The 13,755-nt window shown below is 38.6% G+C and overlaps 1 protein-coding gene across 3 annotated transcripts in view; it reads left to right on the top strand.

Moving 5' to 3' along the window:
* The window catches only part of ADD1 (adducin 1 (alpha)), a 99,461-nt gene that overhangs the window by 57,625 nt on the left and 28,081 nt on the right, over positions 1-13,755 (top strand). For all 3 annotated transcript variants that reach the window (XM_012655041.1, XM_012655042.1, XM_012655043.1), the window contains 2 exons: positions 159-321; positions 7,439-7,590. In XM_012655041.1, coding sequence (XP_012510495.1) covers positions 159-321; positions 7,439-7,590 — 315 coding nt within the window. The remainder of the gene's footprint in view (positions 1-158; positions 322-7,438; positions 7,591-13,755) is intronic.

Below are 13,755 nucleotides of genomic sequence, written 5' to 3'. Positions count from 1 at the left end.
TTATACTCCCAACAGTAATATATGAGGATGTCCACTCGCCTGTTCAACACTGGATGAAAACAAAAAAATTGGTCTTTGCAATAGCTTTTTCTATCTCCCAACACCCCAAGGAATAGAAAAGAAATGGTTTCTCACTGTTTTGATATGGCTTTTATTAGGCTTTCTGTGAAGAACTGGAATCAATGATACAGGAACAATTTAAGAAGGGGAAGAATCCCACAGGCCTATTGGCATTACAGCAGATTGCAGATTTTATGACCACGAATGTACCGAATGTCTACCCAGCAGCTCCACAAGGAGGGATGGCTGCCTTAAACATGAGTGAGTAGTTCTAGACTTTTTATATATGCTCTGCAATTTCCCACATAAAATTTCTTGAACATCGCTCATGTGAAATAGATGGGCATGCAACTGTCTAATACATAGAGTTGAGTATTTTGAAGGTTAATGTGTTTTAGTTAGAGTAAAAGGTAGGTTGTCAATCTAAAAATGTCTTGAATGTAGAGGGCTCCTTTTTCATAAGTCAGTGAAACTGTTATTTCCAAGGCAGATGACTTTTTATGTGACTTCTCAGACCTTTTGTGAATTAAAATAAACTAATCAGAAATAATGCTTGGGAGTAGCATGTCAATTTTGCCTGAATTCATTTCAGCCAGGCCAATGTTTCATACCCACCAGCCTTTTTTACTTACCATCCTCACTGCTGCTTGAAAACCAGTGAGAAACAGAAACATTCTGAAAGAAAAGCCAGAGGAAAAATGTTGACTGGGTGAATGTGAGCAAAGAACACTTAGCTGTACAAGGGTGGAGGTTTGCACTGGCTGTTGAATTTGTGTTAACATGACAAGGTGAAGCCCAGGGTGACTTGAGCATCCTCTAATCTGACCTCTTGTGTTGTGTCCTGGATCAGTCTCTGATGGGTCTGGTTGGATAGTCAGAGTTGGTTTCCATTAGATCACCTGACATTTGCTATTTTCCTCTCTCTTCCTTAGACATTGACTGACATTCACCAGATGTGATATATAATTAATGTCTACAGAATATTAAGAATCACATTTAATTTACTAACTAAAACCTCCATCCTGAAATCAAATGGCTGCCAATAAGGTTTTCATGTGGATTCTTAATGGATTTCAGTGACATTTGATAGGAGTTAGATAATAAAAGAGTGCATTTCACTTGTATATTGTCTTCTAATCAGAGATAAGGAAATTTTATTTCAGTAATGCCACACACAAAAAAAGGAAGAAAGAAGAGATGGAAGGAAAAAAATCTAATTAGTCTTAGTTACGCTAATAGTTTATTTCCTAAAAGTAAGAATTTAAAAATGAATTTTTAACCTTTTTTGTAAAATATAACTTACATACAGAAAACAGCATAGAGCAAATGATGTATAGGTTATGAATGATTTTACAATGAATACAATTATAATCACTACCCACGTCAAGAAATAAAGGTTTACCTGTCTTTACAAAATATAGAAAAATTAGCTGGGCATGGCGGTGTGTGCCTGTAGTCCCTACTGAGGAGTCTGAGGCAGGAGCATCGCTTGGGCCCAGAAGTTTGAGGTTGCAGTGAGCTCTGATGCTGCTGCTGCACTCTAGAGCCAGGGCGACAGAGTGAGACCCTGTCTTAAATAAATAAATGAATGAATGAATGTATGTTTATCAGTCCCTTATCCTATCCCCCTCCCCATTGCCATACCTCTTAGAAGCAACTATTGTGTTTTTTTTTTTTTTTTTTTGGAGACAGGGTCTTGCTCTGTGGTCCTGGGTAGAGTGCAGGGGCATCATTGTAGCTCACTGCACCCTCAAACTCCTGGGCTCAAATGATCTTCCCGCCTTGGCGTCCCAAGTAGGTGGGACTACAGGCGTGTACCATGACACCCAGCTAATTTTTCCATTTTTAGTAGAGATGGGCTTTCACTCTTGCTCAGGCTGAGAACCACCGTCTTGACTTGTATAGTATTCATGCCCTGCTTTTCTTTATAGTTTTATTACCAAAATAATAATCCCTAAATATTATGGCTTAGTTTTTATCTATTTTTACTTAACATCTCTTAAACCTTTTCTAAGTCCAGAAGTTACCACCCATTGTTCTTTTTTCACCTTACATTTTAAATTTGAAGAAAATGGGTTTGTTGACTTGCAGAGTTTCCTACAGTCTGGATTTTGCTGATTCCATTTGCATGGTGCTGCTAGCATGTTCTTTTGTCTTCTGTATTTACAGTAAATTGGCACTGGGATCTAGAGGCTTGACCGTCCTTTGGTTCAGTTTTTTGGCAAGACTACTTCATAGGCAATACTGTGTTCTGTCAGGAGGCACATAAGCTGGTTGTTTCTTTTTGTGGTGTTAGCAGCCACTGATGCTCAATGCCTAGATCTAGTAACTTAATAAGGATTCGAAGATGATGATATTTTAATTCTATCATTCCTTCTGTATTTATTAGCTAAAATATTTCCATAAGGGAAAACTTCCCCTCAACTCTTTTGGTTACCCACTAGTGGTACAGGAAAGTCAGGATCCTTTTTCAAAATAATAAATTGGTTTCCAGTAATTCAGAGGTGACCAATTAGTTTGTATTTTTTAGTATCATTTGATTTCATAGATTTAAATAATGTGTTTCAAATCATTGCAGTTACTATCCTTTATGATGCTCAAATTGTTCCATTTTTGACAAATGAGAGCCTCTTGAGGTTGACTCCTGAGCCCTTGTAGTTTTTGTAGCCTCCTTGCTAACTCCCACGGAGAAATGTTCTAGACTCATTTTGTTCATTTCCTCCTCCAGATCTGGAATCAGCCATTTCTCTAAGAAACCTTGACTTCTTTTTGTGGGAAATGGAATTTTAGTTTGGGTACTAGGAATGCTCATTGCTGCTGGGTTGGTCATTCTTTCTAGGCCTTTTTTTGTGGATGGAATTAGGAAATATATATTACCTCATGAATTTATATTGATACTTCCAATTAAAATTTTGTACTAAGGGTTTTTTACTAAACCACATCTGTCTAATGTTTGTTCTCCTTCCTTTCACACCAAATTCTGGTTCTCAAGGACACTCGGAATGACAAAACCATAATACTACATAGTTACTCATTTGTTTTTTCCCAAATTACTACACACAATACTAATAATTTACCAATACTATATTATTTCCCCATTCTCTCCTCATGTTTTAAAATGGTTGTGTTCTGGCCGGGCGCGGTGGCTCACGCCTGTAATCCTAGCTCTCTGGGAGGCCGAGGCGGGTGGATTGTTTGAGCTCAGGAGTTCGAAACGAGCCTGAGCAAGAGCGAGACCCCGTCTCTACTAAAATTAGAAAGAAATTAATTGGACAACTAAAAATATATAGAAAAAATTAGCCGGGCATGGTGGTGCATGCCTGTAGTCCCAGCTACTCGGGAGGCTGAGGCAGGAGGATCGCTTGAGCCCAGGAGTTTGAGGTTGCTGTGAGCTAGGCTGACGCCACGGCACTCTAACCCGGGCAACACAGTGAGACTCTGTCTCAAAAAAAAAAAAAAAAAATTATTGTGTTGTCATGTCGCCAGAGCACATACTGCCACATGGTATTATTTCTCCCCTTATAACACTCATTTAGTGCTATCATTAGTAGCTTAATTCTTTAATGTATACTTAATGCTTACCATCAGTTCTTATGTCAATGTTTTCCAAGTCATTTTGGTTGTCCGAAGTTTTTTATAGTAGATTTCTCAGAAACACTTGTGGGAATGGTGTTCTCTGAGTTCTTGCACACTGTGGCTTTTATATGTCAGTTAATTTGGTTTGGTTAGTTTGAGTATAAAATCCTTGGCTCATATTTTCCTTTTTTATGTATCTTAAATACATAATTCATTTCTCTCTGGCCCAAAGCATTGCTATTAAAATTGCTATTAAAATTTGAAGACAATCTTCACATATAAGTGACTTGGTCTCTTTTCCTGGATACTCAAAATATTTTTCTTTTTCTTTAGAATCCAGCAATTTTACCAGAATATGGCTTAGTTTTGGTCATTCTAGGTTAATTTCAGATGGTGTGCCCTTCTATGTTTTTAAATTTCAGCAATATTTTCTTGACTTGATTTTTGGTATTTTTTTTCTTTCTTTGCTTTTGTTTTCTTCTTCAGGGATTATGCGCACATTGGATTTTCTTTGCCTGTCTTCTATAGCTGTCACTTTTTCCAAAGTCTCATCTTTATCTCTCTCTTCATTTCTTTATGATTTAAAAAAATTTTCTTCCTTTTCACTTTCTTTTCTCTTACATGTTATCTGTGTTTTTTATCTTCTTATATAACTTCTAGTTTAGTATTTGTAATTTTTTTTAGAGGCAGGGCCTCACTCTGTCAACCCAGGCTGGGGTATAGTGGCCTGATCACAGCTCACTGTAACGTTGAACTCCTGGCCGTAAGCAATCCTCCTGCCTCAGCTTCCCAAAGTGCTGGGAATACAGGCATGCACCACACTCAGCCTCTAATTACTTTTATGTTCTAGTACCTCATTTCTGAATTTTTCTAATTCTATATAATGTTTTTTCATATCTTATTTTGTTAATGCTTTTAAATTGTCATGAAATATGACTAATACACATAGCTTTGTAAACAAAAAAAGAAAAAATTGTGAAATAATAGGTTATAGTTTTCATCTATTTTGTAGATGGGTCTTTTCTGCTTTTGTTATCTGTAGGGATGTTATTCTCATTATTTTCTTATAATAATTTTTGTATGGTATTTGATCATGATATTTTCCTGTTCATTTTTATATGAAGTTAGTTTTCATGAAGGAGGCTGGTTCAGGAAAACTTTTCTAATGTGATTGTTTTAGGGTCCCCTCATCTGTTGTTTTTGCAAAGTGTTAACAAATATGGCAGCTTTTTAAATGAAATCTGGTTCTGTTCTTTTCCTTTGTTCTTATCTGGACTTCTTGTTTCCTTTTCTTGTTAGTCCTGTGCTACTGTTTGGATTCTAATTTCCACAAATTTCTCACTGTGAGACTTTGCCCTGAAGCAAGTTTTGGATGGTTAGTTTGGAGAATTTGTAAGGATTAAAGTGTGCAGAACTCTTCTTGGTTTCAGTTCCTGTTCTCACGTTGACCCTCTGAACTTTCCAGTGAGTTCTTGTTGGTTCTTTGGGGAATCTCAAGTCTGAAATGATCTGTGGCTTTTCTCAGTGTCTTCCTACACAGATGATACCACTCACTCTGCCTTTGTTATCCCTCCCCACTTTTATTTTCAGTTTTGTGGGTCCACCTTGTTAGTTTTGTTGTGGGTATCATCGTTGGGTTTTTGGTTTAGCTAAAGCCACAACTAGACCCTAGTTGCTCTAGTTAATTTTTAAAAATGTTTTGTAAAAAAAAAAGATTAAAGAGATGGAGTCTCGCTGTGTCCCTCAGACTGGAGTGCACTGGTTATTCACAGGCTTATTGTAGCATACCATAACCTTGAACTCCTGGGCTCAAGCAATCTGCCCACCTCAGCCTGCCAAGTGCTGGGACTACAGGCACAAACCACCTCGCCCGACTTCTAGTTATTTTTTTTTGTCAAGGTTGGGAGAGGGATTTAGGAAGATCTAAAAACTGTGCTGTCACTTCCACTGTCTTCTGAAATCTTCTAAAAAACAATTTTTAAAAATTAAAAATCTGGGCCAATCATGGTAGCTCACACCTGTAATCCCAGCACTTTGGGAGGCTGAGGCAGGAGGATCATTTGAAGCCAGGAGTTGGAGACCAGCCTGGTCAACATAGTGAGTCCCTGTCTCTACAAAAAAAAATTGTTTTAAATTAGCTGAGTATGGTAGCACACATCTGTAGTCCTAGCTACTCGTCAGGATTGCCTGAGCCCAGGAGTTCAAGGTTACAGTGAGCTATGATCATGCCACTGCGCTCCAGCTGGGCAGCAGAACGAGACTCTATTTCTAAAATAAATGAATGAATGAATGAATCAAATATAGCAATATATAAAGAGGATAATATGTCATGACCAAGTGGGGTCATGCAGTTAAACACTTTTTCTTCCTTTCCAATGTTTTTTTCCTTGCCTTATTGCATTGGCTAGAACCCTCAGTGCAATTCAGTAAGAGTGCAAGAATTTATATCCTTGCATTGTTCTGTCTTAGGAGGAAAACATTCAGTCTTTCATCATTATGCTTGATGTCAGTGGTAGATTTTTTAAGATACCCTTTATCAAGTTGAGACAGTCTCTTCTATTCCTAATTTGTTGAGAGCTTTCTTCCTGAACTGATGTTGAATTTTGTGAAATTCTTCTTCTCTGTCTATTAAAATGATCACTTTTTTTTTCTTTAGTTTGATATGATGAATTATGTTGATTGGCTTTTGAGTGCTGAACTAACCTTTCATTCTTGAGTTAAATCCTATTGTCATGATGTATTATTTTTTTAATATATATATTGCTGGATTATTTGCTAAAATTTAATTTTTAGTCTATATCCATGAGAGATATCAGTCTGTTTTTTCTTGTAATGTCTTGTACTGTAATATCTTTGTGTGGTTTTGGTATCAAGGTAATCCTGGGCCTCATAGAATGAGGCCTGACAGAAAGTGTCCTGACAGAGTATACGGAATTTTCTGGAAGAGTTTATATAAAATTGGTATCATTTCTTCCTTAAATATGTGACAGAACTTAACAGTTAAGTCATCTGGGCCTAGGGTTTTCTTTGTGGGAATGTTTTTAACTGTAAGTTTAGCTTAATAGAAATAGGGTGATTCGGGATATCTATTTCTTCTGGAGTGAACTTCAGTAGCTTGTTATCTTTCAAAGAATTTGTTTCATCTAAGTTAAAAAAATTGCCTGGCATAGTTGTTCATATTATCCCTTTATTATTCTTATAATGTCTGCAGGATATGTAGTGATATCCTCTCTCCACTTCTTCAGATGGGTTATTTGTGTCTACTCTCTTTTGTTGATAAGTCTCTGGATAAAGGCTTATTTTATTATTTTTATTTATTTTTAATCTTCTCAGAGAACCAGCTTTTGTTTTAATCAAAAAACCTTTAAGAAACCTTTTCTCCTTTCCTAATATATATGTTTATTACTGTAAATTTCCTTTTAAGCATGCTTTACTGCATCCCACAAATTTGTCTACATTTTTGTTATTGATTTCTAAGTTAATTAACGTTGGAGAACATGGTCTTCATGAAATCATCTTTGAAGTTTTCAAGAATGTATGGCCTAATGTGGAAGATGAATATCTCAGAACCATTATTATTTGATTTACATTTGATGAGAAATATTAATATTTGAGGCTTTTTTTTTTTTTGGAGATAGGGTCTTGTTCTGTTGCCCAGGCTGGAGTGCAGTGGAGCGATCATAGCTCACTGTAACCTTGAACTCCTGGGCTGAAGCAATCCTCCAACCTCAGCCTCCTGGGTAGCTGGGACTATAGGCACACGCCACTGTTCCCAGCTGAGTTTTGTTTTTCTTTATTTCAGGTCTTGGTATGGTGACTCCTGTGAACGACCTTAGAGGATCTGATTCGATTGCATATGACAAAGGGGAGAAGTTATTGCGATGTAAATTGGCAGCATTTTACAGACTAGCAGATCTCTTTGGGTGGTCTCAGCTTATCTACAATCATATCACAGTGAGTATTAAATGAGGTGGTAACTGGATGATACGAAACATTTTGAAACATTTTGTGTCCGGCACCACCTCTTTCCATTTAGCAGGCTGTGCTTCCGTAAACCTTGGAAAACCTCTTCTGATTTCTGTCTACAGAGTATAATAATCTGAGAATTAGCCAGTTTGGGTTAGAAGTTATGAGAATAGTAGTTCTTTAAAACTTCTTTTTTGCATGCTAATGTAATAAATGAGTGTTTATCAAATTATAAGCAGTTTCTAAAATTCTTTTTAGGTTTAAAAACCTAAGAATGAAGATGTTTTCTTTCCAACTCTGACCACTTGTTTCTTTAGCTGCTCCGGTTTTAACCATTTTTCAACATGATCAGGACCTCTCTTTTCTTCAGTTCATTCTGATAACACATATTGCTGGGTCTCTACCTTTTCTGTATCAAGCACTGTTCTGACTCTGGGGTTGTATCAGTGAATGACATGAGTCCTGCCCTTGCAGGATGGTCCCTTCTTCATCTCAGTCCGTCAGCCCATTATTCACACCTGGTTTTGCCCAGCTTGTATTTCATGGTCTGTTGTTTCAGTAACACCCTGTGCTGATCCTGCACTAGCCTTCCCTGCTTCTGAGCAGCCAGAAAGCCTCACCACAGAGCCCTTGGCTTTCTCCATAGACTTACAACCCCAGTCTCAGATGGGCCCACAGCATTAAGTGATCATCTCTCTTACAAGCTCACTAATATTTAAGCCTCTCTACTGTGTTCGAAACTCCTGCTCTCCTCCCCGCAAATGACCTCATCACATCACAGAAAAAATGGGAACCCTTACACCTGTAGCCATTTTGTATTCTTGGCCACCGATTATAATTTCCTGCCTCCTACCTATGGCTGAACTTGGCTCTCCTGGCTTGGAATTCCATCCCTTCCTGCCTTCTTAGGAAACCTAATGCATCGCAGGTTTCTTTTTTTTATTCACTCTTTTGTAGAGATAGTGTTGTGGTTCGAAGTGCGAGAAAAGACCACTTAAGACCGAAACTGAGCCAAATTATGAGTCTTTATTAGCTGGCCAGCGACTACCCTCTGCACCGCCACAGACGGCTGCACAGAGAGCAGTCCTGAGCCAAAAAAGCAGGGGGTTTTTATACTATTCTAAGTTAGGGCTACGTGACATTAGGCACATGAGGTGGAACAAGATTAATTATATCATACATTCCATAGCTGTGGGGTCTGGGACCAGCCTCAGACCTCCTGTGCTTGCTATAGTCTTTAAGCAAGCAGATTTACAGAAGCAGATAGCATCAGTTAAGTCAAGGAACATTCTTTCATGAGTTAAGCAAGCATAGTAAAATTTACTACAGGCAGCTGGAAAGCTTAAACCATCGGTTACAAGTTAATTACTTTGTTGTTCTTTTTTCCGTCTTTCCAAGGTATATTTTTCATTACAGACATAGGTCAAGCAGGTCACAGGTCAACCAAGCAAGCAGGCATAAATTGCCGAGTGGGCCGTTACAATAGCTTCTTTCTTTGAACTGCTTCCTTCTTTGATTTTAAAACTTGTTCCAATCTTCTGTTTTTTTCATTTAATTTCTCTTCATGGATATTTTAAATTATTAATATCTTGCCTACTTATTAGATCAAGTGTACCTTATGCTGATATCTAAAGAGAAAGTTATTATCTTACCAATACTCCTATCTCTGGGTTGAGGCATCCGGTATTAACAGTGTTTAGATTGTTGAAACCTTTCTCCATACTCACACATTTAAGTTTTTCCATACGTGGGTTCATAACAAGCAGTGCTTAATTAAGCTGTATTCTGAACTTAAAGGAATGCTAGAGCTTCTGAGGTGATGGTTGGAGACCACCCTGTGATCAGTGTCTTGTACTTCTGGGCATTGGATATCTCTGTCAGACATACTGAGTTGCCTTTCCTCTATTCATTCTCTGTGTTTCCACATCAGAGCACTTTTCAACATGTGAGCCTGACTGTGTCATGCTTGTGCATGCTGCCCACTGTCATGCTGTGTAGAATGTTACCCCTGCTTTGTCCCCTTTAGCAGTTAGGGTCATCCATTCCGAACCTTGACTCCATCTCTGCCCACAGGAATATAAGCTCCATGAGGAGAGTCTCTGTTGTGGTCCCTGCTGGGGCCCCAGGACCAGGAACTGTGCCTGGGATATAGTAGGCATGTAATAAACTCATGTCGGATAAATGGCTAATAAAGTCACCAGCTGAGCTGAAATTACCTCAGGAAAATTGTGAACAAGAACTTGCTGGGGCCTTTTGATATTTTTGTTTTATTTTTTTGAAATAGGGTCTCACTCTCTCACCCAGGCTGGAGTGGGGCAATCTTAGCTCACTCAGCCTCTAATTCCTGGGCTCAAGTGATCCTCCTGCCTCAGCCTCCCAAGTAGCTGGGACTACAGGCACGTAACACGCTACCCAGCATTTAAAAAATTTTTTTTTGTAAACACAAGATCTTGCTATGTTGCCCAGGCTGGTCTTGAACTCCTGGCCTCAAGTGATCCTGTGCCTTTGGCCTCCCAAAGTGCTGGGATTACAGGCGTGAGCCACTGCTCCTGGCCTCCTTTTGAAATTTGATTTGTGGGTCCAGTTAGTCTAGCACAAGTGCCAGCACCGTTCCTGGTGTCTGCAGGAAAATTGCTGGCTTCTTGGCTAATTATACTTGACAGAAAGCTCTAGTGGAGATTTAGTGTTAAATGATTGCCTAAAAATTAGTTCCATGAAAATGTTACAGCTATAATAGGAAATGAAATCCCTGGCTTTAATAACAGCTTCACATTCTTTGTAGGTTTTAAAATGCTATTTACTACTAGTCCTATTATGAATGCTATTTAAATAAGTTTGAATTGCTTGTTTTTCATCCTTTAATTGTTTAGGAATTGACAGAATTAAAAATAGTTTACTCTTCTGTAAGTGATCTGCTTAATATTGAGTAAAAAGAAATGCAAGTTACTAAGCATATTTTTTGTATTTTATAAACTGGAACTAGAGAATCTTTGACGAAGGAAGGTTTTGTTTTATTTTGTTTTATTTGCTTTTTTTGTTTTTTTGTTTTTTTTTTTTTGAGACAGAGTCTCACTCTCTTGCCCTGGCTAGAGTGAGTGCTGTGGCGTCAGCTCAGCTCAGCTCACAGCAACCTCAAACTCCTGGGCTCAAGTGATCCTACTGCCTCAGCCTCCCGAGTAGCTGGGACTACAGGCATGTGCCACCATGCCCGGCTAATTTTTTCTATATATTTTTAGTTATCCAGATAATTTCTTTCTATTTTTTTTTTTTTATTAGAGATGGGGTCTTGCTCTTGCTCAGGCTGATCTCGAATTCCTGAGCTCAAACAATCTGCCTGCCTCGGCCTCCCAGAGTGCTAGGATTACGGGCTAGGATTACAGGCGTGAGCCACCATGCCCGGCCCTGTTTGCTTATTTTTTAACTATTATGGCATCCATTTTTTTGTTTACAATTTAGGTGTTATCTGTAGACATTTAACAGAAAAGTAAATATTAACAGTATTAGTGCAACAAAAAAGTGCTAACAGGTCATTCTGCCCTTTCTTTGAAGGAGGGTCATAGGGATTTTCTGCTGAAGGGATTTAAAAGTGCTACCCAGGTGTTAAGAGTATTGGAGATGATTGTCTGAATTAGATCTTTAAGATTGCATTGGATTTAGAGAAGGCTTTGTGGGAAGGAGGCACAAGACTGGGTGGCCCAGTTAGCACCAAGGGCGGGGCTTCCTCTCCTGGTCCTGCATAGCTGATGGCTGGGCCTTTCCATCCTGATATCAGCAGACCACTGTCAACACTTAACACCTGCAGAACCTGACAGGTGCTTGGTTCCACTCCATTTTGGACTCTAAGGAATGCTAGTCCTCTGAGGTGGTGTCTGGAGCCTATCCTTGTGACCAGTGTGCTGTTTCAGGGACTTGACATTGATATCTGCTAGAGGTACTGAGTTGGGATGTGTTTGGTTTTCAGTGAGTGATCTGAAGATCTGCAAGAGGAGAGTCTCATTCCTCGTACACAGAGAAGGGACAGTAGTAGTGTGGGAAGAGACACAGTGAGAACAGTATTAGTACGCTGGAGAGGCAGGCACCACTGCTGAGGAAACGTACTTTGAAATGTCCTTCTCTAACTTGATATCCATATTTTTGAACTTTCTCCTTTTTGCTTCAGACTCAGAATTTAATATTTTAAGCTTTTTAAAATTAAAATATGTAGATCTGTTTGAAGTTCACAGTTGAAATGTATCTTAAGAAAATAAGTCAAAGAAGAAAATGTTATGTACAAATATATTAATTACAGCATTATTTATAATAATGAAATATTTTAAGAGTCTAAATATCTAGTAGTAAGTTGGAAATGGCTCACTTATTCAACATTAATTTGAGGTAATGTTGTGTACTATGAAAAATAATTATGAAGACCATGTAAAGCATGAAAACTGGGGGAAGGGGCAAAAATATGAAAACTAAAATGTCAATTAAAAATAACTAAAATACGAATGAAAATATTAATAAAAAACTAAATAAAAATACTAAATATCTTGCCTACTTATTAGATCAAGTGTACCTTATGCTGATATCTAAAGAGAAAGTTATTATCTTACCAATACTCCTATCTCTGGGTTGAGGCATCCGGTATTAACAGTGTTTAGATTGTTGAAACCTTTCTCCATACTCACACATTTAAGTTTTTCCATACGTGGGTTCATAACAAGCAGTGCTTAATTAAGCTGTATTCTGAACTTAAAGGAATGCTAGAGCTTCTGAGGTGATGGTTGGAGACCACCCTGTGATCAGTGTCTTGTACTTCTGGGCATTGGATATCTCTGTCAGACATACTGAGTTGCCTTTCCTCTATTCATTCTCTGTGTTTCCACATCAGAGCACTTTTCAACATGTGAGCCTGACTGTGTCATGCTTGTGCATGCTGCCCACTGTCATGCTGTGTAGAATGTTACCCCTGCTTTGTCCCCTTTAGCAGTTAGGGTCATCCATTCCGAACCTTGACTCCATCTCTGCCCACAGGAATATAAGCTCCATGAGGAGAGTCTCTGTTGTGGTCCCTGCTGGGGCCCCAGGACCAGGAACTGTGCCTGGGATATAGTAGGCATGTAATAAACTCATGTCGGATAAATGGCTAATAAAGTCACCAGCTGAGCTGAAATTACCTCAGGAAAATTGTGAACAAGAACTTGCTGGGGCCTTTTGATATTTTTGTTTTATTTTTTTGAAATAGGGTCTCACTCTCTCACCCAGGCTGGAGTGGGGCAATCTTAGCTCACTCAGCCTCTAATTCCTGGGCTCAAGTGATCCTCCTGCCTCAGCCTCCCAAGTAGCTGGGACTACAGGCACGTAACACGCTACCCAGCATTTAAAAAATTTTTTTTTGTAAACACAAGATCTTGCTATGTTGCCCAGGCTGGTCTTGAACTCCTGGCCTCAAGTGATCCTGTGCCTTTGGCCTCCCAAAGTGCTGGGATTACAGGCGTGAGCCACTGCTCCTGGCCTCCTTTTGAAATTTGATTTGTGGGTCCAGTTAGTCTAGCACAAGTGCCAGCACCGTTCCTGGTGTCTGCAGGAAAATTGCTGGCTTCTTGGCTAATTATACTTGACAGAAAGCTCTAGTGGAGATTTAGTGTTAAATGATTGCCTAAAAATTAGTTCCATGAAAATGTTACAGCTATAATAGGAAATGAAATCCCTGGCTTTAATAACAGCTTCACATTCTTTGTAGGTTTTAAAATGCTATTTACTACTAGTCCTATTATGAATGCTATTTAAATAAGTTTGAATTGCTTGTTTTTCATCCTTTAATTGTTTAGGAATTGACAGAATTAAAAATAGTTTACTCTTCTGTAAGTGATCTGCTTAATATTGAGTAAAAAGAAATGCAAGTTACTAAGCATATTTTTTGTATTTTATAAACTGGAACTAGAGAATCTTTGACGAAGGAAGGTTTTGTTTTATTTTGTTTTATTTGCTTTTTTTGTTTTTTTGTTTTTTTTTTTTTGAGACAGAGTCTCACTCTCTTGCCCTGGCTAGAGTGAGTGCTGTGGCGTCAGCTCAGCTCAGCTCACAGCAACCTCAAACTCCTGGGCTCAAGTGATCCTACTGCCTCAGCCTCCCGAGTAGCTGGGACTACAGGCATGTGCCACCATGCCCGGC

The sequence above is a fragment of the Propithecus coquereli genome, unplaced genomic scaffold (genome assembly GCF_000956105.1).
Source record: "Propithecus coquereli isolate 6110/MARCELLA unplaced genomic scaffold, Pcoq_1.0 Scaffold459, whole genome shotgun sequence".
NCBI lineage: Eukaryota > Metazoa > Chordata > Mammalia > Primates > Indriidae > Propithecus > Propithecus coquereli.
The sequence above is the reverse complement of the archived record's forward strand: the minus strand, read 5'-3'. Positions and strand labels throughout refer to the sequence as shown.